Source organism: Lycium ferocissimum, chromosome 5 (genome assembly GCF_029784015.1).
Source record: "Lycium ferocissimum isolate CSIRO_LF1 chromosome 5, AGI_CSIRO_Lferr_CH_V1, whole genome shotgun sequence".
Lineage (NCBI taxonomy): Eukaryota > Viridiplantae > Streptophyta > Magnoliopsida > Solanales > Solanaceae > Lycium > Lycium ferocissimum.
In genome coordinates, this window is record NC_081346.1 from 20,931,509 (window position 1) to 20,958,142 (window position 26,634).

At 35.9% G+C, this 26,634-nt stretch overlaps 2 protein-coding genes, 1 long non-coding RNA gene and 2 pseudogenes across 3 annotated transcripts; 3 read left to right on the forward strand and 2 right to left on the reverse strand.

The window, feature by feature from the left end:
• Window positions 1–2,745: 2,745 nt before the first annotated feature.
• On the forward strand, window positions 2,746–2,864 carry LOC132058697 (5S ribosomal RNA; annotated as a pseudogene).
• A 218-nt stretch (window positions 2,865–3,082) lies between these two features.
• Window positions 3,083–3,783, forward strand: LOC132057644 (rust resistance kinase Lr10-like; annotated as a pseudogene).
• A 7,282-nt stretch (window positions 3,784–11,065) lies between these two features.
• LOC132058292 (uncharacterized) lies at window positions 11,066–11,884 on the reverse strand. The gene is made up of 3 exons (XR_009415235.1): window positions 11,655–11,884; window positions 11,470–11,568; window positions 11,066–11,396 (listed from the first exon to the last, which is right to left on the reverse strand). It is a non-coding gene; the product is annotated as an uncharacterized LOC132058292 (long non-coding RNA).
• A 618-nt stretch (window positions 11,885–12,502) lies between these two features.
• On the reverse strand, window positions 12,503–13,772 carry LOC132057645 (protein MAIN-LIKE 1-like). The gene is made up of 3 exons (XM_059450267.1): window positions 13,455–13,772; window positions 12,685–13,114; window positions 12,503–12,597 (listed from the first exon to the last, which is right to left on the reverse strand). The coding sequence occupies exons 1-3, from the start codon at window positions 13,770–13,772 to the stop codon at window positions 12,503–12,505; spliced, it is 843 nt and encodes a 280-aa protein (XP_059306250.1).
• Window positions 13,773–17,752: 3,980 nt separating this feature from the next.
• Window positions 17,753–21,507, forward strand: LOC132056453 (protein phosphatase 2C 51-like). The gene is made up of 3 exons (XM_059448662.1): window positions 17,753–18,757; window positions 20,387–20,492; window positions 20,924–21,507. The coding sequence occupies exons 1-3, from the start codon at window positions 18,026–18,028 to the stop codon at window positions 21,280–21,282; spliced, it is 1,197 nt and encodes a 398-aa protein (XP_059304645.1). The 5' UTR covers window positions 17,753–18,025; the 3' UTR covers window positions 21,283–21,507.
• The last annotated feature ends 5,127 nt before the right edge of the window (window positions 21,508–26,634 follow it).

Genomic DNA, 26,634 nt, shown 5'->3' on the forward strand with positions numbered 1-26,634 from the left:
CCTCTTTAAGTCTTTATACAATTTGTTTCCTCTAACATAATTTTCCCTTTGTGATTTGCCTATTTTGACAGTTCTTACTATATTGTACGGTGGAATAGTTGTAGTTGAGTCTTCTTATCTTACTAGACAAGGATAAGCATTCTTGGTACTCTTTGAAAAAAAAAAGTTTTGAAGCTTTTACTCATGCCCCATTATTCTAGGAAAATGGATGTGGTTTTCTTACTAATGCCTTCCATTTTCTTTTTTGAATTATGCAGTTTCACTTCTGTCCTTCCGATTTTTCTGTGGATTTATTTTCCTGATTGCATTAATAGTGTATAAATGGAGAAGACGACACTTATCTATGTATCAATCAATCGAAGACTTCCTGCAAATCCAGAGCAATCTCTTGCCAATTAGATACTCCTATTCTGAGATTAAGAAGATGACTAATAAATTCAAGGAGAAACTAGGAGAAGGAGCCTATGGAACTGCCTTTAAAGGAAAGCTGCGTAGTGGTCCTTTTGCTGCAGTGAAGATGATGCACAAATCTATGGCTAGTGGGCAAAAAATAATCAGTGAAGTTTCCACAATTGGAAGGATTTGTTGGAAATCTTACGGAAAATACTTAATCACGAACCTTGTTGGAAAATGCTTGATCACAAACCTTTTTTATTCACATTGTAAATCGTATTCTCCGTAAAATTGTAGTGTGAAATATCCTTAATACTATTAGTACACCAAAGACTCATTAATATAATATAATATAATGATATAGACATGAATTTTTGAGATATCTAATTTATTTTTTCAACACCCCCCACATATCTCAAAAATAATGTTAAGTAATAGGATGAAATAAGAAATTTTGTTGGGTTTTCACATATAAGTACAATGCGTCGAATCTGGTGTCTCGTAAACTATGAACCTGACCTAGACAAAACAAGATTAAACTTACAGAATAATTGGTGAAGTTTAGAACTTCTATGAACCAACAATTCTTTTGTAAGCTTAGAGTCTTATTCTATCACATTATACTCGCACAATCTTTGTTGTTATCGCGGTTTTGCGCTAAGAGGCCATGCGCGTGTCCTGGTATTCATGAGTGCTCTAGAAATCTGTCACAATTTCATAGGAGCGGCACCACTCCACACTCATATAGTTCCAATCATCAAGTGTATTCTGCAGAGCAATACATCACCTATGAAGGATATGAATTGGATTAAGAGTTAAACTCAACCTCAATTTGCCTTGCAGTATTTGCACTATACTCACACATCATAGAAGGGACTTAATAGTGCATACTTGACCGACTAATGATTTGCTATTATCCATATGAACCTAATTCATGGGATCTCCAATCACATAGGTTGGGTTACCATCATAGTTGATCTTCTCAAGTTGACAAAAGTCTCACTCCCCTCGATGTTTCTTTTAGTCTGTGAATTGATCAAGTTCACCCCGACTTCACATAATTTATGGATACAATTCCATCCTTAACAGTTGTTTTACCACATTATGTCTCAATCACATGTGTTTTATTGCCATTGAATTTTTTTTTTTCCCACTGCAGCTAACGCTGCTTGACAACCGCAATATATAGACATGTTAATTTTATCTCAACCTCAATAGTCACTAGGAAGTATCTTAGCCTCATTACCAGTCAACTCTAAACCACAAACTCAAATTTCATTATTGTCTATTTGGTTGGTTTTCATATTATTACACCCTCATAAAGGATAAACACATAACCACTAATTTTGAGAGCCAATTTAGCATCATTGTACCCCTCTATACAACAAATATTAATTCGCTCTAACACTTTGCAATAGTTGCTTCGTTTCTTAGGATCATGTTATAACCTTAGCAAGAACCTCCACACATTTAAATATTTCAGTCTAAATATAAGTTATTATATACAAATAAAAAGAAGTGAAGCTCTTATCATTTGAAAACGCCTGACAATATTTGGATCTAATGAAGACCATAAAGACTCATCAAATGGTGATTTAATTTGTCAAAATAACTTGCAACAATCACCTTTTTTTGTTTTTCCCCATAATTAATAAGAACTATAAAAACTAATAAAATTAATCTCGTTTCAAAACAGAAGAGTTCGATATGAACAGAAGCATATTCTTCTTATCTTTGAAATCAAGTCTATAATAGTTACGATTAGAAAATAAATTGTACTTAGAAAATCATTCAATGGTCTGTCCAAAGACTAACATTAGAAACATATTCCAACAAAACTAATATACCAAAGATTCATTAATATAATATTAAATAACAAATCTAAACCTTTTTTTCACATAAGAAAACCATAAAATTGCATTTCCTTAATATAAGAAAAATTAACATATTCAAGTCTAACATGTCATAAATCATATGAATCAGTCAAGTATACAAAGTATTAGCATTTTCATCTTGGAAAATATTAGACACAGATACATCATGGTTACAATACTTATTGCCCACAAAACCGTTATTTTTTGGTTAACACAACTTTATCAAATTCAAATGAAACTTTCACCCCCACTTTTCCTAATAATCTCAGAGAAATCAAATTAGTTCAAACATTAGGAACATGTACCACCTCAGTTAATGCTAATGTTTTAAGATTTTAAGAAGAACTTTTTCATTCCAAGAACTTGAGTAGTTCTAGAATCACCAACATAAATAAATCATTCTTCTTCTACAACTTGGGTGTAGAACACAAAATTATATGTTATCACAAATATGCTCTGTAGCACCAAAGTCTAACACCCAATCTCTCACATTAGCCACAAAATACCGGATCCCATCTGAAATTCGAAGTTAAGCATGCTTGGGCGTGAGTAGTACTAGGATGGGTGACCCCCTAAGAAGTCCTCGTGTTGCATATTTTACTCAAGGAATCAATTTTCTCTTAGTATATGATCCTACAAAACATACGTTGGGTATATGAAGATAATTGGCAATGAATTGTAACATTAAATCATATAATGGCTAATTAAGAATTTGGTATCAACTTGAATAATAAGACTCATTGAATGATATTTAATGGAATGAATTTAGACAATAATTTCTTTTTGAGATATCACATGAATTTTTCATTAGGATTCACCAAGTTAATGTCGTGCAGCTCGTTGGATTCTGTGTTGAGGGCTCAAAGCGTGCTCTGGTATACGAGTTCATGCTCAACGGTTCCTTAGACAAGTACATTGTTCCGCAAGAAGGAACTGTTTCCTTGACTTCCAAGAAAATGTTCGACATATCTGTTGGAGTGGCGTGGAATAGACTACCTACATCGGGGCTGTGACATGCAGATCTTACATTTTGATATTAAGCCTCACAACGTTCTTCTTGACGAAAACTTCAATCCGAAAATATCTGACTTTGGGCTTGCAAAATTGTACCCGACAGATGATAGTCTTGTGAGTCTAACTGCAGCAAGAGGGACAATGGGTTACAACTTACATGGCTCCAGAGTTGTTTTATAAAAATACTGGAGGAGTGTCATTCAAAGTGGATGTATATAGTTATGGCATGCTGTTGATGGAAATGGCAGGCAGAAGGAAGAACATGAACCCATTCGAGGACCACTTAAGCCAAATTTACTTTCCTACATGGGTTTACGACCAATTTAACAGAGGAAATGATATAGAGATGCAGGACGCCAGCGAGGAAGATAGGAGGTTTGTCAGGAAGATGTTGTTTCTGGCTTTGTGGTGCATACAGATGAAGCCTGTCGATCGTCCTGCTATGAACAAAGTTGTTGAAATGCTTGAAGGAGATGTTGGACTCCTACAGATGCCCCCATGACCTTTTATAGCTCCACGTGAGATTGCTGGCGACGTGATTGAGACAATAAAAATATCCAATGACGTTTAGGTGGCTACTCATTATGCTGTGCAAACCATGGTCTTACACTTGAGCTAGTCATGATATTTGTTTACTCGTGATCTTGCTGGTCCTCAATTCAGAGGCGGATCCAGAGTTTGAAGTTTACTGTTTCTACATCAACCTCAAAATAATACACATGTTTTTTTGCTGATCGCTTTTTAGTTCAACTTCATTTGTTTTTTGCCTGGTCACTTTTTAGTTTGTCTTCATTTGTTGTGTTTTCTTAAAAACATAGTCTTCTACAGCGGAACCAAGAGCCTATAGAGATACACCTCTGCATCCACAATAAATCAGAGAAATTGCAGATTGGTGATAAACAAAATGTACCTAAATGAGGGCAGATCTAGACTATTGAATATGTGTTTATGTGAACCCAATAACTTTTTGGCCAAACCCGGTATTTGTATTAATAATGTATAAGACTTTTTAGCTGGGAACCTAGTATCAACGCCTTGTAGGCAGGGGTTCAATTGAACTCCTAACTTTTGACGCGGAGCATAAATTTATGTGTAAAAATTTACTAAAATGTAATAAATAGTAGTAGAAATGAATCCATAACTTAAAAAATATAATGGCTTCAACGTAAGAATCTTAAGATTGAACTCATAGAGTTTAAATTACGAATCCGGCTCTGTGTGGATGCATCAGATTCTTACATCAAACAGCACTCTTTTAAGATTCCTAGGATATGATATGAAATGGCAAAAGTCATAGATAGCCTCCAAATTTTGTCACATTTTCCTCTGGAGTACCTAAACCGAGGGTTGTACCTATTGGGTACCTAAACCAGTCCAAATTTGATCCCATTGGGTACCTTTTGCCTACGTGGCGCAGCGATTGAGTCCACTTTTTGTTGGGTGCGTGGACAACCCTTTTTTCCTTAAAATATTTTTTTTTTTTTGGTTAAAATTTTACCTCTTTTAAATAAAATTTAATAGATAAATGAATAAAAAATACTAACCCACCTCCCCCCCCCCCCACGTCTGTCCCCTGGTCCACCCCACGCCTCCCCTTTCGCCCAAAATGTTCTCCACTGTACGTTCTCTTCTCCTCTTCTTCTTCTTCTTCCTTTTTTTTTTTTTCTTCTCTTCTTCTTCTTCTTCTTCATTATAACACTTCATTTCTTTTAATTATTTATATAAAATTAATTTGTGAATTGGATGTTATTTCTTACCACCATTTTTTTTGTCCTTTTTAGATCTGAAAAGTAGCATTACCATCTTGTTCACCGGAAAAAATGGGGATTCACCATTACTATGACTCTTTTTTTTTATCTCACCTTTCATTAAAGGTTGGTGGGTCTTGTAAAGACATTGATAGACCTAAATAAGAGAAGAAAAGGGGAATAAATTATTGGTGGGGTGGGGGGACGGCGGTTGGGGGTGGTGGTGCGGCGGCCAGTGGTGGGGGAGCGGCGGCCGGTTTCTTTTGCAGTTTTGGGTGGTTGGGGGGGGGGGACGAAGGAGATGAAAATTGGGGCGGGGGGTGATAATTTATTTTTTAATTATTATGAGGGACCCCACCGCCACGTGTCACGTTTTCATTTGACAAAGTTGCCACGTCATGGAGAGTGTAATACACTCTTAATTTTGCTGATTATTGTGAAAAAGGCACCAATGGGATCGAATTTGGACTGGTTTAGATACCCAATAGGTACAACCCTCGGTTTAGATACCCCAGAGAAAAATGTGGCAAAGTTTAGGGGGCTATCTATGACTTTTGCCATATGAAATTTATATCTAAAATGATATACTAGCTCGTATCATTTCTGATATCGTGGAGTAAAGAAAAATCAATGTCGACTTCAAGAAATAAAAAGATATGATGATTATTGCATTGAGAATAATTTGCCTTATCATGTTAATGCCACAGGATTGATTTTGTTCACAACGTTACGTACGGCCAACATCTATCAGAATGTGAAACTAGTTCTTCTTTGGTTTGAATGGTAAGAGTTTGAGCGTGATATATATGCCATCCCTAATGATCTTGAGATCACAATAGCTACAAAAACAATTAGTCAGTTTGTCTGTCTAATTAAATCATTTCCCATTATCACAAGAGTGTACTGCTGTAAATTGTAATCCATAATTACTGATTTAAATATAATTTTTCTTGTATTGATTGGGGTCATCTGTTTAAATCCTGTACCAAGTATTTCGTATAGCATATGTTGCCGGCTTGCCGCATAAAATTAATAAATGCATGATATATATTCTTTTAAACAGATCTCTTATCTCTTGTCCATGAATGATTAATATGGATAATTTAGATCTTGAAACTGAATTATCTAACTTGACATAAACTCCAAATGTTACTTTCCTCGCTACTATGTGAGGAGGTCTGATTGAGGATTTCAATCTAGCCCCTCTGTTTCAATTTGTGTGGCTTAATTGGGACTTTGAGGATCAAAGTAACTAATGTTCGTTGTGAATACGGACTAGTATCTTCAATTTTTTCGAAATAAAATTTTATATATTTAGAAGGTATTTGAAAAAATTATGATTAAAAAAAGTATTATTTGACTGGTCAAATAGTAATTAAAACAAGCAAATTGAAATGGATGTAATTAAAATCAAAAATAGATTCTCATGTTACTTCCTCCGGTCCAAAATAATTGAGGTTTTAAATTAAGTTAAGAGCAATTTTGACTAATATACCCTTAATTATGATTTTTTTTTTCTTTTTAGTTTGACATAAATATTATGGGTATATGGAAATGTATCAAGGGCAAATTTGAAAAAGAGAAATAAATATTTTCTTGATTTCGTGAAATGTCTATTATTTTGGACTAACTTTTAGAGGCTAAAACCTCAATCATTTTGGACCGGGAATAATATCAACTGTCAAGTTAAATGTTGGTGATTTGTGCTCAACACTCCTTAAAAAGGCTGAGGATCAGGGTCAAATTCGAGGATTAAGATTAAATAGAAATGGTCCTAATGTTTCACATCTTCGTTTTGCTGATGATTCCCTAATTTTCTGTTCGGCCAATTGTCAGAGTGTTACTATTGTTGTTGACATATTAAGTACATATGCTAAATGTTCGGGTCAAATGATTAATGTAGAGAAATTTGTTATTTATTTTAGCAAGAACACTTTAGAGGCGGAAAAGGATAATATCTTTTCTATATTGGGACAAAGCCAAGGAAATCAAATGGGTATGTACCTTGGCTTATCGGCTGTGATTAGGGGTGGGCGTTCGGTTTTTCGGTTCGGTTTTATCAAACTTCGGTTTGACTATTTCGGGTTCGGTTTTTTGAAGGTGGACACCAAACACCGAACCAAACTAGTTTGGTTCGGTTCTTTTGGTTTCGGTTTTTTAAAGTTCGGTTTCGGTTTTTTCAATTCGGTTTTTTTAATATAATATTAGAAGTGATTCCATTGACACTAATTCATATTCTCAAAAGCAATAAAACATAAAACTGATAAATTGAAATCAAAATCAAACAAACAGGATACACAAGAACAGAAAACTATAATCATGACAATCATGACATAGGATTACTAGGTGTTATATACATATCGTAAGAATAATTAAGAAAACACATAAAGGACATACATTAATCCTAAAGAGACATCCTAGTTACCTTTCTTTGTTAAGGATATTTGATTTTTTCAATTGAAGTGAAAAATTAGGGATACAAATGCAAAAGAGGACTTATTACAATTGGGTTTTTTTTGCTTTAAACTTAATGGGCCTGGACTATTTTAATTTTTTTGGGTAATGTATTAAATTTCGGTGTGCGTTCGGTTTTTCGGTTCGGTTTTATCAAACTTCAGTTCGGCTATTTCGGTTTCGATTTTTTGATGATGGACACCAAACACCGAACCAAACTAGTTCGGTTCGGTTCGGTTTGTTGAAGTTTCGGTTCGATTTTTCGGTTTTCGGTAATTATGCCCGTACCCTAGCTGTGATAGGAAGGTCTAAAAAGAAAATGTTTAGAATTTATGAAGGATAGGGTACGAGCAAATATTAAAGCATGGAAAGGAGCGTTTTTAAGTCCAGCCGGAAAAAAAGTTATGTTAAAGGCGGTTTTAACCGCGTTACCTACTTATGCCTTATCTTGTTTTCAACTGCCCGAAGGCTTATGTAAGGACATAACTTCCATAATGTCAAACTTTTGGTGGCGTCAGGGTGATGGAAAAAAAGATTTATTTTGAGAGATGGGACAAACTATACGAATCTAAAGCAAGAGGGGAGGGTTAGGCTTTAGAGATATTAAGGCTTTTAATAAAGCTATGTTGGCAAAGATGGCTTGGAGAATTTTGCTTAATCCAGGTTTACTTTTGTCAAGAATTCTGAAAAATAAGTATTTTCCAAATGTTTCTTTCTTGAATGCTACAACAGCTTCTTCTGCCTCTTGGATTTGGAAAAGTATAATTTGAGGTCGCGAATTGTTAGAAAAAGGGCTACGATGGAGAGTTGCGACCGGTAAGGAAGTTTATGTTTGGAAAGACCCCTGGATTCCTAATGTCACTAGTTTTAAACTTCATAGAACTACTGCATCTGATAATTTGGACTTAAAAGTGCTTAATCTTGTTAATGTAGAATCCCAGACTTGGAAAATAAACGAATTGAATAGACTTTTTAGTTTGAATGATGTTAATGCTATTTTGACTATTGCTTTATCTACTACAGGTTCTAGGGATAAATTAATTTGGCACTATACTAGATCAGGTACTTATGAGGTTAGATCGGCTTATCATCTTGCAAAAAATTTAAGCAAGCAGGGGGACACTAGTGGTAATAATGCTCAATCTAGTAGTCATGCTTTTCCTAAAGCTTTTTGGGATTTTCTGTGGGCAATGAATATAAAATAAACATAAATCTTTTCTAAGAAGGTGTGTGCTTAATACCTTACCAGTGAACAATGTTATTAGCAAACGTATGTATCATGTCAATAGTGTTTGTAAGAGATGTGAATTAGAAGATGAAACTATAGAACACATGCTTTTTAAGTCCCATGACTCTCAAATAATTTGGAAAATGAGCCCTCTTAACTGGAATGATATTGATAATATTAATGATTTTTCTTTGTGGTGGAATAATAAGTTTACTATGGCAAAAAAATGTTCTAATTCTGCTAATCATCTGAATTTGACGGTAATACTCATGTGGCATATATGAAAGTCTAGAAATGACTGGTGTTTTAATAATGAATTAATTGATCCTCCAGCTATAGTGGCAAAAGCTTTATTTGAGTACAATGAGTTTCATGAAATAACGTATGTAAACTCCTCGAATGGTAACTTACAAGAGAATTATGAATATCAACTAATAGTTCCCGAAGATGGAATTTGTTTATTCACTGATGCAGGGTTACAAGTTAGTGCAAAGAAGGTCAGTATTGGTCTGGTTGCCATGGATAGCAAGGGTCAGAGGCGGACCTACATGGAAGGGTGGAGTGCACGTGTACTCTCACCCTTCGAAAAAAATTATGTATATATATGTGTATATACCTTGAGAAATTAGTATATATTTAATTGTGCACTCTAACAAACGAAAGTGTCTTTGGGGCACGTTAGTTGCAACTGCTGCTTCCCTTACATGTCACCCCGAATCGAACCCGAATGTGACTTTTAATTTTTTTTTTTTTTTTTTTTTTAGCCTATTTTTAGGAAAACAATAAGCGTTAAATGAGCTCGCCCAAACCTGCACTGTCACCATATATTGCAGCCTTAGCCACTGAGCTTTCTCTTTCATTTGCTTCACTGTGTTAAATTTTATTTATTACACATATTTGACATATATACTTGTATTTTCGTCACTGCTACACTATTAGTGACCAGTCCGACACAGTATTATCCCTCAGTCGTCATTAAAATTTTTGTTGGCATTTATGTTAAGATAATAGTGCCCCCGACGTCTAAAACTCCTGGATCCGCCTCTGACAAGGGTGTTTTGGTTGATGCCCAAGGATCCCGGATTTAGATCGTTAGGAAGTCTATGACTGCTGAAGCGTTTGCAATTAGAAAAGCCATGGAACATGTGTTACAACATGGATGGAGGAAACTTTATGTCTTCTCTGATGCAAAAGGAATAGTGGATATGTTGAAGAGAAATATAAAGGCTACTTGGGATGTGGATGTGGCTTATGAAGATATCTGGAACATGTGTTCATGTCTAGATTGTGTTGTGTTTTCACGTATTCCTTGGATGTTTAATGTGTTGCTCATAACTTACCAAAGTTTGCAATTTCTTCGTTGCATGGATTTTCTTGAAAAGAAATATTTCCAAGTTGGATTGTAAATGATATTGTACGCTCCGATGAACGTATCATGTCCTTGTTGAATTAATTGATAAAGTTTTTCTGTTGAAAAAAATAAAATAAAAAGTTAAATGTTGGTGATGTGTCATTCATTGCATCGTGATTTTCGAGATGCTATATAAAATTTCCTTCAACATTCAAAAATTAAGCTAGAAATTATGGATTATTTGATCGACAAACTTTACACCTATTTATTTACTGTCATAGCTGTCTCTGAACTTTTCATGATTGCCGCTATCATTTTCTAAAGTATATTAAAAAAAAAAAAAAGTTCAAGGAAAGGTACAACTTTTTTTATAGTCGTAGTAGTAGATTTTCAAATTGAAAAATGAAGCCTGAGCATGGGGTATCTTCTAAATTAAAATAATTCATCGGCCTCTTTTAAAAAAAAATAAAAAAAAAATCGATGAAATTATGAGAAGTCCGGAACCAAAATGATCCAATAAAAACCCAAGTGAACCAAAATATCCCCAAAAAAATTTTTGGTATAAAAGTACCTTAAACGTAATAAAATACTGCGCTATAGAAGTCTCCTATTTTGCTGAAATAGACTCTTATTACATTTTCACACTTTTTTACATAATTTACCGTATATTAATCATGCTTTGAGACTCCGGAACTTCAATATTTTATATAGAACCCTACTTATTTTTATGCGATTAATAAGGTAGGCTCAATACATCAAGGATACACAAAAATTCGGATTGTCGTTTTAGTGGTTGAAAAGTGCTCGAAGTTCATTTTTGTTTGAAGACTTGTAGTCCTTAGCTTTACGTTATTTATGTTTTAGGGTTTCGTGTTATTTTTAAATTAATGCTTAACTTTATTTCGAATGTGTCACTTCTTTTTTTATTATCAATTTAGGATGTGACACTATATAAACAATAATAAAGACTAAGATAATATTTATAAATATAAATAGAAACGTTTTAAATATACAATATTTACTTAAACTGTACAAGATTATTGTATATACTAGTGGGTCCCACATGTAGTATGTCGGAGACTATCCTTAGGCCTAAGGCTCATACCTGTCCCACCGCCCTCGCCATCGTCTCCATCGCCCTTTTTCCTCTTAATAACAGGGCGCTCCAAGTCATGATCATCTCCTCTTCCCCTCGCCCTTGCGCCCTTGACTATAACGTGCTTCTTCTTGGGATCTAGTCCCGCTGGCACGCTCAGAACCTCAGGCTGAGCTGGGTCTGGAAACTCGACCTCTTCCTCGTCGGGAGTTGCCATCGCAGGCGCCGAAGGATGAACCTGAAAAATATATAATAATTAGTATCATTTCTTATTTATATTGAATACATTAACGTTTGTTGAATAATCAAACCTGTGTATCGACGGGCGCCTGAGTAGGCTCCTGAGGTAGGTCTGTAGGCTCCTGAGATGGGTCTGGTGCTGAATATGATGTAGTCTCCTAGACGAGATGCTATTCGAGGTCCAAATAAAGATTAAAAAAATTAAGTTAATATTCACCTTATATTGAATAAAATTGATTTTAAGTAAAAAGCTTACATGTGGCTCGATAGTCTCATGAGAAGACACCTCTAGCTCGGCAGGCTCATGAGTAGGCTCCTGAGTGGGTCGCTCTTGTGGACCCACTGGGGCCGAATACTAAAATATGAAAAATTACTAAATAATAAGTAACATATATATTTAAAATAAGTACTTTAAATAATCAAATATGTATTTTAAATACTCACCTTATATTGAATAAAATTGATTTTAATAAAAAGCTTACCTGTGGCTCGACAAATACACGGGAACACACCGGCTCGGCGGCAGCCCATGAGAAAACGCCTGAGTGGGTCACTCTTGTGAACCCACTTGCGCCGAATCCTAAAATATGAAAAATTACGAAATAATAAGTAACATATATATTTAAAATAAGTAATTTAAATGATCAAGTAAGTATTTTAAATACTAATCGGGATTAAAAAGTCATCGAAGTCAAGAATCCTGGGTCCGTCTAAATTCCTCACAGGCCGCTCATCGGCAAATGACGAGCGTAACGCTGCCCAATCGATGTCATCACGCTCCTTCATGTACGCATTCTGGCTCGGCTAAGATGAAGACCCAGGTATCTCAGCAAGTAGGAGCGCCGCCGTAAACGTAGGTGACTGTCCATCTGAGCTGCCACTGGCGTGGAACGGCTGCGGATGGACTAGAACGGGAACGGCCTCTGGAATGGGAGCGGCCTCATCTGCCTCATCTACTAGATGGTGTCCTCCACCACCAGGTCCTCAGCGAGAAGACCGCGTCCTCCCGGGCGCACCACGCCCTCCCCCCGGCTCGCTCATACTCGCCCCTCCGGAACTGGATCATCCATGCGCCTAAACTCTCCTGCTTGCCGGATACCATCCTCAGATATCCGTACCATCTCCGTTGCAAGCCCCACAAGCCCGGGGTAAGACATATGCTCTAACCCCAATATGCGTAATCATTGTACGGCCACCAGCTGCATTTGTGTTCAAAAGTTAAAAAAAGTTATTTTTAAAACGTAAGAATTAATACAATTAAATAAATCTAAATACGATAAACTTACTAGCTAATGCCTCGTCGCCCACGAGTGTTGAGTATCCTACATCCCTTGCGGAACGCAAAGCTGGGTTGTCGATCAATCGGCGTGTGATTCGATGATACCAACGCATGTAATCCTGAATGGGAGTCAAATGGCCGACCACCGCTAAAAGTGCCAACCTGTGCTGCCAACGGTGGAGTTGGACACCCATGAAAGCCCGAAATGCATCATCAACGGCGGCCCTATCGTCCCGCTGGTAGTGTCGAAACTCATGACGAACATCAGGGGGTATACTCTGTGTATGCCCAAACTGTCGTAAGACGTGCTCGGGCATATGGTCCTCAACGATGTCCAGGTGTATCAATGGACACCGCGACCTCCACACCCCCTGACCTGGCCTGCAAAAGGCCGGCAACCCATCCAATATAACAGCGTACGGCGTCCATATAAATAGCTGCATAACATATAAATACAAATTAGTGATCACTAAGTAGAAAAGACGTTTAATTAAATTAATAATGTAATGTTAAATAGTTTTACCGCATCGTCCGTCGTGTGATCAAGTTGATCCCAGAATTGAAGAATTTTGTGGTGCATATCCACATCCTGGTCAAAACTAGCCGTCCACCTCCTCGCATAGGGCATGTCAATATCGAGGTGATGCCTAGGTACGGGTACGAAAAGGCGCATCTCTCCCATGCCCATAACCGTAAGTTTATATTAGAAAATACGATTTTTTAGTCGTCGTTTCAAGAGGTTTGTTTACATTAAAGGAACGCACACTTAAATATTACCTGGAGAAGAGCAAAAAATCCACACACATCGCTAACAGCACCAATAGACGCTCGGCATAGGTATCTGTAAAGGTATGCCAAAACAGCACCGCCCCAACTGTAGTCTCCCAAGCGGTCCAGATGCTCCAAGAAAACCAAATATCGTAAACTGACAAAGACACTCGATGAATTCGGGAACAAGATGCCCCTGAATATAATAAGCAGGTATAAACGATCATGACGATCAACAACGTCCTGCTGAGTGTTGGCCTCAACAGGAGGCTCTGCCTCCAAATAAGTGCAGAGTGCACTAATCTTCACCCGATTCTGTCCCGACATCTGGCCCGCTGCATCAGGCACGAAGTGGGTGAGCCTAGTCAACTCTGTCACCTATGTACTACCAGGAGGAGGCTCGTACCGAGTGTATAATGGCTCTCATCTACCCGCAATCCAAACAGGACCTCCATATCCTGAAGTGTAATCGTGGCCTCACTGGTGAGAAAATAGAAAGTATGTGTCTCCGGCCTCCACCGCTCAACCATGGCCGTAATGAGCGCCTAATCATGTTGTACCCGACCAACCGACACGCAACGGTAGATATCGCCCCGAAACAATATCTCTAAGACGCGGGGGTGTGGGGGGCGCTCGCGTAAAAGAGCTCACGCTCTCTGCAGCTTACGGGGATGGAGCCTAGTCGATATCCCTATAGTACCAGCCCATAATAACTCTGACCTATGATTGTCTTGCAAAGACAATACTGATCTATCATCGGGCCCCGGGTGAACATTTGGATCCATGAAAGAATCGGGTCTGTAGAAACTAAATTTGTCATTATTCTTGAAATTAAAGAGAAATTATATTAACTAATTAATCATTTGTATGGGAATATGTGAATTATGTTGTATTATATCTTGTGAATAATTAACATGGGATAAACAATTTCACAAATAAATAAAGTAACAATGCCATAATTAACATAATAGGAGATTACTATATTTTTTGTAACTAGTCTCTATGTACGTGCGTTGCACGGATATTTCTTGTCGATTTTTATAATATTATTTGTATTCTATTGATAAGCAACTTGAAAAAATAATATTTAATTATTATCTTGAATACAATATTTATTTTGAATGTATAAAAATCAAATATTTGCTGCCTCGCACGATCCTGAATATTTGATTTGGTAATTTTGTTATCAATCTTTAGTAGATAGTCTTTTTCAAAAATTATTTTCACTCTCTAACCAAATATTGGAAGAAAATACTTATTTTTCAGAGTAACTTTCGTCATACTAAATGTGCAGTAAATTTAATATGTGATAGTAAAGACATGGAGTTTTGAATTATGTGATGGCAAAGACTTTTAAGTTAATTAGTTTGGTAATCGAAATTCAGCAGTAGTAATTGTTTAGAACTCTATTTTGAATATGTGATATACTTTTAGTTGACCAAATAGCTAACACAAATATGATAAAATTAGACTAAAAGAGTATATTCGTCGACCACATATTTTTCTAGAAACTTTGCATTTTATCGTTAACGTATCTATTTATGAAATTCATAATAATTTTTATTTCCGTGAACATAAATATTTAAATAAGAACTTTAACTATTCTTTTTTAAGTTTAGTAGATAATCTTTTTTCATTTAACATATATATTCATGCTTTTAAAATAATATAGATTTAACAATTCATAATCAATTAACAAAATAATAATTCATAAACAATTAATAAAATATCAATTCATAATCAATAATTAACAACTAATTAATTAATAATTGCATATTTTACAAATAATAGTAAATTAATATATTAAACAATTCATAAACAATTAACAAATTAACAATTCATAAATAATTAACAAATTACAATTCATAAACATATAACAAATAATAAATTAGCCAAAAAAAAAATGTAACAGTAGCAAAAGCTAATGCCCAGCCCGATCAAGAACAATTTTTTTTTTTTTTTTTTTTTGGAAATTAACGACGATTAAATGTTAAACATGCTTAGAATATAATGTATATAACAAAATAATAACAAAAGTTCATAGTAGAAAACCTTAATCGGAGATTTTTATAGAGTTGTTTTAATTAGGGGTGGGCGTTCGATTTTTCGGTTCGGTTTTATCAAACTTCGGTTTGGCTATTTCGGGTTCGATTTTTTGAAGGTGGACACCAAACACCGAACCAAACTAGTTCGGTTCGATTCTTTCGGTTTCGGTTTTTTAAAGTTCGGTTCGGTTCGGTTCGATTTCGGTTTTTTCAATTCTATTTTTTTAATGTAATATTAAAAGCGATTCCATTGACACTAATTCATATTCTCAAAAGCAATAAAACATAAAACTGATAAATTGAAATCAAAATCAAACAAACATGATACACAAGAACAGAAAACTATAATCATGACATAGGATTACTAGATGTTATATACATACCGTAAGAATAATTAAGAAAACACATAAAGGACATACATTAATCCTAAAGAGACATCCTAGTTATCTTTCTTTGTTAAGGATATTTGATTTTTTCAATTTAAGTGAAAAATTAGGGATACAAATGTAAAAGAGGACTTATTACAATTGGGTTTTTTTTGCTTTAAACTTAATGGGCCTGGATTATTTTAATTTTTTTGGGTAATGTATTAAATTTCGGTGCGCGTTCGGTTTTTCGGTTCGGTTTTATCAAACTTCGGTTCGGCTATTTCGATTTCGGTTTCTTGACGATGGACACCAAACACCGAACCAAACTAGTTCGGTTCGGTTTGTTGAAGTTTCTGTTCGGTTCGGTTTGGTTTTTCGATTTTCGGTATTTATGCCCAGCCCTAGTTTTAATCGAGTTGTACGTTGCTTTTTTTTTTTCAAAATTCGAGCTTAAAAGCTTGCTCCTTGACTTGAATATACCGAAAATCTAAACTTTCCCGGCGAAAATTAATAGAAAATGACGTTATTTGAAGTGGGGACCACCTTAAAAAGCCTCCAATGGCGTTTTGAATTTTTTTTTTTTGTCGTGTAGGGGACCAGTGGTGGAACCTGTTGGGGATTTATGTTGCCTTCTATAGCGCAGTATTTTACTGCGCTAAAGGAGAGAGAAAAATATCCTTTAGTGCAGTATTTTACTGCGCTAAAGGTACTTTTGTACTAATTTTTTTTTATTTTTTTTTTTGATATTTTAGTTCACTTAGATTTTTATTGGGTCATTTTGATTCCGGACTCTTAGTTATACTACTAGTATTACTTACACAGACTGTATAAAATAAATACCACCGAACAGTACGAGAAAACTTAAAAACAGAATGGAAACCAGACACGTAAACAAGTACGTGAGTTTCAAGAAATCATTACACCAAACACGTGTCCTATAAGAATCAGAGGAGTCAATATTCTAGTCCACCAAACCCGCAAAAAGTAGGATTCTTTCAGAGTTACCTTAGCAACTACGAGACGCCACTTGTCCTATTAGTAAGTCCTACTGGTCCCACCTCCACACCCAAGATTACCAAATGCTTTATGTATCTTATGTTTTTCCTATATTCCGTAGAAAATATCATTTAGAAATAGTTAATCTTAAATTTTTTTATTTTTTATAAGATGATTTAGTCATACAAATATTCATATGACTTTTTTGAAAGCATAACTTTGTCTAAAGAAAAAAAGACTTCTCAAACTTGAGAAACCTTACCTACCAAACTTTTCCTCGAATATGTTTGATATGTCATAATAATTTTTGTAATAACATATTTGTGTAATGTATAATTTGGTATGGAGAACGGGTATATCTGAATCACTTTATTTACGGTACAAATATTTTTGTATGAAAAATATAACAGAAAATATAATTTTCGTAAATAAATTTAAATTACATGTATTATTTATTTTAAATTTATAAATTTCACATTTCAAAATTATCATTACTCCATTTTTCAGTTAACTTGATTATAAATAGGTATATGTTATTTGATAGCGAAATTTAAGATTTAAATTTAAACATTTTACCATATCAAATATTATTCCCTCCATCCCAATTTATATGAAGGTCGATCAGTTTGTGGAGTTAAACAGTTTTTTCTTTGACTCAATTTTTAACATAGATTCTTCTAATATTTTATAATAAAATTTATATATTTAAAAATTATATAAAAAATATAATAAGATTGCATAATTAATAATTCATAATATATGAAAAAAGTTGAAAAAATTATAATAAAAAAAAATTGTTTGACATACTCAAACTGATCAACTTTCGTATAAATTTGGACGGAGAGGTGCTATTTATTTTCCTTGAAAATCCCTAGTGAGTATAACCAAACATCATTTCGCCACCTATTTCCTCTTCCTTCATCCGAACCGCCCACGTGTGCCGGTCCTCATCCGACTCATCATTGCGTTTTCGTCTCGCAACTGAACCGGCCGCTTCATCATCATCACGTGGCAACAATCAAACATCCTATTCATCATTCAACGGCTAATATTCTTCGCGGTCCCAATGAGTTGTTTAATAATCAACTCACTCCTTCCTTTATTTTTGAACCTAATTATGCAAAATATCTCACCATAATCTTTGCAATGTATTTATCGTCTTTACATAAAAATGATCGATAATCTCAAAAGTATGTCCCCGGCAACCGAAAAAGGTTGCAGATTAGCGGCGTTAATGGAGCCCAGTGGACTAGCAGACGTAGATTTGAATGAGAAGCGGCAAAATTTAACTCGACGAAAGAGATTAAATGTACGTCGGTTGAACCTGTTGTGCAGTACGCCGTATTACAAGAAGAAAAAAACAGATAACATTAATACAGTAACTGATGGTTTCGTTACTGATAATCAAGTTCAACTGGGGACATCAAGTGAAGTGATCAAAAAAGTAAGGGAGAGGTTGGTCACGTGCTGGTCACATGGGTCGATATCGTTGATAGGTCGAAGACGGGAAATGGAAGATGCAGTGGCAGTGAAGCTAGGGTTACTGACAAAAGGTAGTAAAAAGTATGATTATTTTGGAGTTTATGATGGGCATGGAGGGTCACGTGTAGCGCACGCGTGTCGTGATTTTTTGCACCGTTTGGTTATACAGCAAGTTATGGAAGAAGATAATGATGATGATGAGGAGGAGAATAGTATTATTAATTGGGAGAAAGTGATGAAGGAGAGTTTTCGTAAGATGGACGAAGAGGTGAGCGAGGAAGCTGGAGAAATGGCGACGATGGGATCAACGGCGGTGGTAGCGGTGGTGGGACAAGAGGAAGTTATTGTTGCAAATTGTGGGGATTCAAGAGCTGTTCTTTCACGTGCTGGAGTTGCAGTGCCTTTGTCTACTGATCATAAGGTATCTAATTAAACTTTCGAATTTGAATCAACTTTCGCACACCTTACCTATTTCATTCCAGAAATGCTACTTAACTTCAGTAGCACAAGTATTTATTTCATTTGGTATCTTTTATTTGTATCTACTAACTTCTCAGTTTTGCTCTTTAGTTTATTGACCTTTGATTCCTATTACTATATGTTATTTATTCCATTATCTTATTGACCTTTGATTCCTATTACTATATATTATTTATTCCATTATCTTATTTATCTCTCTTTTCTTTCGGACTACTTTGTTATGGCTTTAATTTTACTTTTATATTGTTTTGAACATTTTGTTCTTATCTGAACTTTTTTTTTTTTTTTTTTGGGGTATGTTTTCTCTTAAGCCGAGTTCTGACTTTTTTTGTATGTTATCTCTTAAGCTGTGTGTCTTTCGAAAATTGGGTAAAAATTGAGGAAGATCTGCATGTGCTTTAGCTCCCAAACGTCATATTGTGGGATTTAACTGGGTATATTATTATTGTTGTTGTATCTCCTAACTTCCACTCATACGAATATCAGTGACAGAGCTAGAAATTTAGCAAAGAATGTGTAAATTTTTTTCTCACTTATCTTAAGAGTATGCAAAATTAGATATATATTGATAATTAATTTTTCAACCAAGAGTGTGCACTGACCACCCTTGGGCTCCGCCCATGACGAATATCAAAAGTTTTTGTACATTTGGTACAAGTCCCACTAGCACAAGTGCGGATTAAGGAAGAAGTCACGTGGCAGTTTCTGCCTTTTTTGGAGTTGAATTCTAGTCAATTTTGGTGTTCCTTCGTTATCAATGGGTTACTTTTGGCAGATTTTCGTACTATTTCACATGTGTATGCTGTATCAGTAGTAGTTCCCCGCCCCCCACATAATGATCTTTCTTTCCAATGGAAAATACAGAGGGTAACATCAACAAACGGAAGGTCTAGCACACACAAATCCCTATTTTGACCATAGACTAGTAGGCAGGTCCATTCCGTGATAGATGTAGCGGTGGATTGAAGAAAATTCATACTATTCAAATAGAATGCACTGACAATACAATTTTCCCCCTTTTTTTTAAGAGATTTGGTTGCGAATACTGCCCAAATGATTGGCCCTACTGAAATATCAACAATGATTTCTTATTTGTTACAGTATTATTATTACGTATTAAATCAATTAGTATACTTTATATATTTTTCATTGTAAGTCCACTGGGGTATGGTTTTTCGCAAGTCCTAACCACAAGCGTGGCAACTTTTGTACACCTTTTAATATCCTTAGTATGTACACCATTTTTTATGATCTTAACCCGCCAAAGGTCTATAATATTATTAGATGTTCATCATATTATTGGTCGAACAACGAGCCATATATATGTGAAAAAATAACAAAACAAAAAAAAAAAAAAAAAAAAAAAAAAGAGATTCCGAACCTATAATTTTAACAGCATAGTAGGTTCCATGCTAAGACAATAAAAAAAATCTTGAATCCGCCTGTGGATACGGTAGAGATAAGTTAACTTGATACTCAACTTCTCTGGACATTATTTAGATTTGATAGCCAAGAAGATGTATATAATTTTGAATGGAATTGTTTACGTGCTGAGTTCTTGTACACGCAGCCTGACAGACCTGATGAGCTGGATAGAATTGAAAATTCAGGTGGGAAAGTCATAAATTGGAATGGACAAAGGGTATTAGGAGTTCTTGCTACTTCAAGATCCATAGGTACGTCGAAAACTTAGCTTATTGCACTTAATTGTAAGTCTTTCCTTAATTCTGATTTCTGTCTAGGCATCTAGGGGATGGATGACATATCAGATCATTATTCATGAGATGGAAAATTCACTGCCAAAATCGTGGTCCAGTTCAACATTTTTTATCTTGTTCCGTGTGTTCAGCTAGCTGTTGGAATGTTGTGCAACTTTTATATGTAGCCATACCACTCTATCAGAACCTTCAATTGAATTAGATCTGGTCCTTGTGTATTTTATGAACATGAGGAATGCATTAATAATTAATTTACTGTTTGATGCACCCCAGAGCTCAGAGCACTTTGGAAAAAATTAAGAGGGATGACAAAGATAATTAACTTACTTTTTGATGCTTCTTAATAGTTGCAGAATGAAGTCTGTTATCTGACGAGGTTATCGATGCAGGTGATATGTACCTCAAACCATACGTGATACCAGATCCTGAAGTGATGGTGAGCAAAATAAGTGATGCAGATGAGTTCTTAGTACTTGCAAGTGATGGTTTATGGGATGTTATTCCAAATGATGTTGCGTGTGACGTTACAAGAAGATGCTTGAATGGTCAAATGAGGAGGTTCTCCCAACAGAGAAAATCCCATAATGTAGATGCAAGAGATGAGCAATCAAGTGAAGTGGTGAAAGAAAGTCTCGCCGCACAGGCAGCTTCGTTCCTTGCAGAATTAGCAATTGCTCGGGGTAGTAGGGATAACATCAGTGTAATTGTCATTGAGTTGAACAGGTCTGTATGCTCAACTAATGAGTGAGCCAGGCTAACGAGACGGAACAACGTTTATGTCCACCATCTTTGCAGTATAACGGGGTATCCCTTTTTGTGTTCTTTTGCTAGTCTGCAGCTATTTATGGCATCACTTGCGTACCTTAGCTGCCTGCGAGCTTGCACCATTCCTTTCTCTTTGTAAGGTTTATGGTTGTATAGATTGACATTGCCATGGTGGTCATTCGCATTTGAATGATTATATTGTAAGAAAGATCGTCTCTAACAGACAAGTAGGCAATCTCAAAAGGGGATTCAAGATTTAAATTTAATGGACTCAATCTTTGAGATTTTAAGCAATGAACTCATTGTACTGTTAAAATTGGGAGTTCAGTTTTAAGATTTATTGCTTATAGGTTCAGGTGAACCGGTAGTCCATAGGCTACATCCGTATCTGCCGCAGAGTACTCAGAAGGGTAAGCAAATAGAGCACAGGAAAAACGAGCATATAGGTTGATATGAATGTCTTATCTCTCTATGAAGAAAGAAGTATATAGACTGAATCTTTCGCTTTTTTCGAGCCACATAAGCATTTTGGGGTCTGGCACAGTGGTACCAAGTACATAGTCAATTTTTCTTTTTTTCTTTTAGAAGAGTCTATCTTCTGCAGGGTCGTAGTGCTTCTTTTGAACATGACATTATGGTCGACAGTGAAATGGCTCTAGCCCAACTCATGTAACGATTATTCTGAGTCTCATAAATCGTATCTTAATTTCATTGTGATAGCCTGGTTCCACAGTAGGCTAAAGCAATGTATTAGCTATAGCCATGCTGATGAGTTATGGTATGTTATAATTTTGATGATTTGACATACACACCAAGAACCAGGTCCTTGATTAGGTTTCCTGAGCAGCATACGAAACATGACGAGTGGTAAACGCATTGTTCATTAAAGGTCAAAAGAAAGACAAACTGTGATGAGTGTTGGGAGCTACTAGCTCTTGGAAAGCTACCATTCATGGTCACATGTTTCTCACATACTCTCTACTTTGGCTCTATACTTTGGTCTCATATATATACAACATGTTGGGATTAGTTTGACCTAACACTTGCAAATCTGAAAATTATATTTCTCTCAAGTGCAGCCGCCACCCCTCTCAAGGTGCTCAAGAATAAAGCCTCAACAACAAGCTAAAGGACTCGCATCCCCGAGTCAAGATGTCAAGTCCTTAGGTTGTTGAGTCTTTGTTCCTTTGTTCTATAAATTGTAAACCTACTCTTTCTTTTAAGAAGTTGTTTGTAGGTGCTTGAATTCTAAGGGGAGTGCTTGTAAGAAGTTATCTTTACAAGCTTTGAGTGGTACACTAGGCTAGAGTTAGTCTAAGTGTATTAGTTTGAATTCTCAGGAGGTGTTTGTGGGTTGTTCACCTACTTAACCTTTTGAGTGGTACACTTGTCTAAGTATAGGCAAGGTGTATTAGTTTTCTTGGCTAGTGGTAGTCGAGAGTTGCTTACAATAGGGACATTGTAAGGGAGAGAAATTAAGAGTTTAATTCCTAGGTTGCAATAGGTTGTAATCTGAACATTGCTCAGTTTAGTGAAGCTGGAAATTCTATGTCGCGACCTATTTTAGCCTAGGTCATGCGGGCACCTACCTTTCCCACCTTGGTAGGCGAACCCTTAATTCAACGTTAACAATCAATAAAATAATAGCGGAAGAAGTAAAATGACGTAAGTCTCACAATATAATATAATACAGATAAGTGCGGAAGTAAATGAATCCACCTCAGTATCTGGTCTGGTCATACAAGAGCATCTAAATTCGAGTACTAAGGTCTGAATAATAATACATAAATAGTCTTAAATCATGTCGTGAGAGAAAAGTAAGACATAAGGAATAGAAGAGTCTTCGAAGTCCATGCTCACCCTGGAAAACTCAAGTAGAAGCTGAGGAGTCAATCAGCCACGAGTCAGAGAAGTAGATCCGACGCTCGATACTATACATTCATAAAAGAATGCGAGTGCGGGTCAAGACAAACAACGGCCGGTAGGCATCATAGGCCGACTGAGCATAGTTAACACAATTCAGAAAATAACGCAGATAAATAAGTAAACCAATCACGAATGAAACACTATAATCATAACCGAGTATCCGTCAACACCTATGTAAGTATCTAACCCCAATATAATAAGTCTGAGTAATTCTAATCCTAAAACAATCACCACAATAGAATCATCACAGTCCAATCATCAACAACACAATCATCATAGCACAGTCATCACGGCATCTCACTCAAATCATAATGCAATGCAGTGCATATATAAGTCAAGTACCAACAGCGGATACGCCAATAATGTATCAATAATCTCAAGTACCAACAGTGGGTATGCCAATAATATATCAAAGTACAAATACCAACAACGGGTATGTCAATCCTATCCGAATCAGGACAACAAGTGACATTCGTTATCTACCAACTACACATGGCATCAAGCCAACACAATTAAACAATCAAACACATATAACGAGGTGGCTAGTTCCAACACACATCAGGGCCCAACCTAAGGCAATATCCATCTCAACTTCACACCCAAAGGTTCACATGCTGTCTCCGACATCATAATCTAAATATGTGATTCACTATACTAAGTCTCACCAAAGGTAAATCATAACCTACTTGGACTGCGGAACCGCAACACCAACAAGTCACTCTATCGCCTTGTAACATCCCGTAAATCCGAATTAGGTATGAATGTATGAATCTAGTATAAAGGTGATATTTTAGCTATACGAATCTATTTGGGATGAACTCGGGTGATAAACAGTCGTTTTGAAGTCAAACCAAAAAGTGAAGTTCTTAAGGCATTCTAAATTCGTCTAAGTCTAGGAATGATCTGTACTTATGGCTCCGTTTTCTACTTGCGTTAGGAATTTGTGAAAACTTCCTTCGGAAAGTTGTATCCCTTTGAAATAATTTTCCGACAAGATATTATGGGGGTCAAGGGACATCCGTACAAAAAGTTATGGCCATTTACTGAAGGATTACGGAAAGTCCGTTCGCGGTCATGTTATACGAACTTGTTATACGGCCCATATAACTTTATATGGACCGTATAACTCGTCCGTACTTCATGAAACTTCAAATCGACACATTTTCAGCCATGATAAAATATGGTCATATTATACGGACCGTATAACTTTATACGGACCGTATAATATGTCCATATAACTTCCGCCTCACTTTTGTATAAATTCAAGCCTTGAGTTCCTTTATTTCATTATTCACAATTCCAAGCCCTAGCAACAATCCAAAACATCAAGGTAAGTCAATCCAAACCCTTCCAACTCAATTCTAACATATACTCTAATAATCTAAGCAAGAAATCATTCTTCCTAATTTAGGGTTTTCAAGAAAACCCATCTCAAGGTTCAAGAATCAAGATTTAGGAAATCTTCTCCAAAATTCAAGTCTTTAATTCAAGATTTTGGAGCATTACCAGGTATGTAGAGTTACTATCTACGTGTGGGAACATCATTGTTCTTCCCCACGCCTCCTAATCCATAAAGTATGAAACTTTACTAAACTAGGGTTTCTATTCTATACTATGCTCATGATAACCCTAGGTCCATGTCTATGACTATATTATGTTTGAATTGCTATTATTCTATCATTGTGTTCTTGATACTCATTATGATTATTGAGAATCTGTTCGTAATCCATGAAAACCCATATTTTGTATTCCATGGGTTCTTGCACGCATGTTTTTAACTAAGAATGATTATTTCATGAACATCCTACATGTCTACAAGTTTTCATGCAACTATATTAGATAGTTACTTTCATGCCATGATACAAGATACATACATGCTAAATACAAGCTATTTCATGAAACCATGTTTACAAGTTATTTTGTGAAATCATGAGTGCAAGTCAAGTACAAGTTAATTCACCAAGAATCATGGGCTTCTTAGCCAATTATATCATGTTCATGTTTTTGGGAGTTGCACGAATTACCGAGAAGGCTCAGATAGCCCGAAACTACATAGCCACCGTAGGACAAGGATCGCTCCGCCCAGTTAGCACGACTCCTTAATTTTACACTGAATGGATCCATTAGGCACGTTACCATCTTATACCCTGGCAAGGTATGGGGGCTCTGCTGGTCCGGCGAGGTACCAGACTCCACATACCCACGTGGTGATATCACATGGTCGGTGTATGAAATTCTCTCCCTACTTATCATGTTTCACTTATGTTATATATATATATATATACCCATGCTCATGCTCATGCTCATGTTCATGTCCAGGTTTTCAGTTTCAGTTCTTATCATGTTATTCCATGTCCTATGTTATTTCTTTTAGTCGCTTTACATACCAGTACATTCAATGTGCTGACATCCCCTTTTATTACCTGGGGGCCTGCATTTCACGTACATGCGTGTACTAATTTACGTGACATGACGTATCCGCCGGGGACAAAGATTCGTATCGACTTATATTAGTGAGCCCCATCTCATTCGGGGTTTAGTCAACTCTTTATTTTATGATTAGCTATGCATCTAAGGTATGTTGGGGGCCTTGTCCCAGCGAGTATGTTTCTCATGTTCAGACTTATGTTAGAGGTTTCATAGACTAGATAAGTCAGTTATGTCATGTCACACTTTCAGAGTCGTATAGCCATTTTGGCTCATTCATGTTATTTCCGCACTCATGTTTAAACAAGTATTTTGATTAAGTATTATGACTTATTGTATTTTATAAAGGCGCATCATGCATTCACATTATATTCCGATCATGTTATGCCTCATGATGATTCAGCAAGCCATGTGGTTCGCTCGGTCACATGCAGTAAGGCACCGAGTGCCGTGTTTCGCCCAGGCCATGGTTCGGGGCGTGACACGCCTTGCCCTTCCTCTGAAGCTCAAAACCAAAGTAGTCTAAGCATAATTGAAATCTAAATTAGAAATCATGAATAATGATACTAATATTGCTATGATATCAATAAAGTCCATTTTAACCCTAGAAATTAGGGAAACGAGCCCACAAGGGCAAAACGGGAAATTCGCGGGTAAAATATTAAATGGAATCCTAGGTAATCATAACCCAATCATTAATTATTGATTTAGCTCAAGAATTAACCCCAAATCTGATTTCTAGTAAAAAATCTCAAATTGGGTATGAACCCTAATTCTCCAAATCCGAAATTCAACGTTAAAAGTGAAAGATATATGATTACTAAGCTTAGATTAATCAAGTTTTATCATCAACATCATCAATTTATCATATAGGACCCTAAGGGAAAATCTCTCAAAACCCTTCTTCAAATTCCAACTCTAAGGGATTGTAAAAGGGAAGGGAGAATTCTAAGATGATTGTGATTAAGGAAGAGTAAAGGAT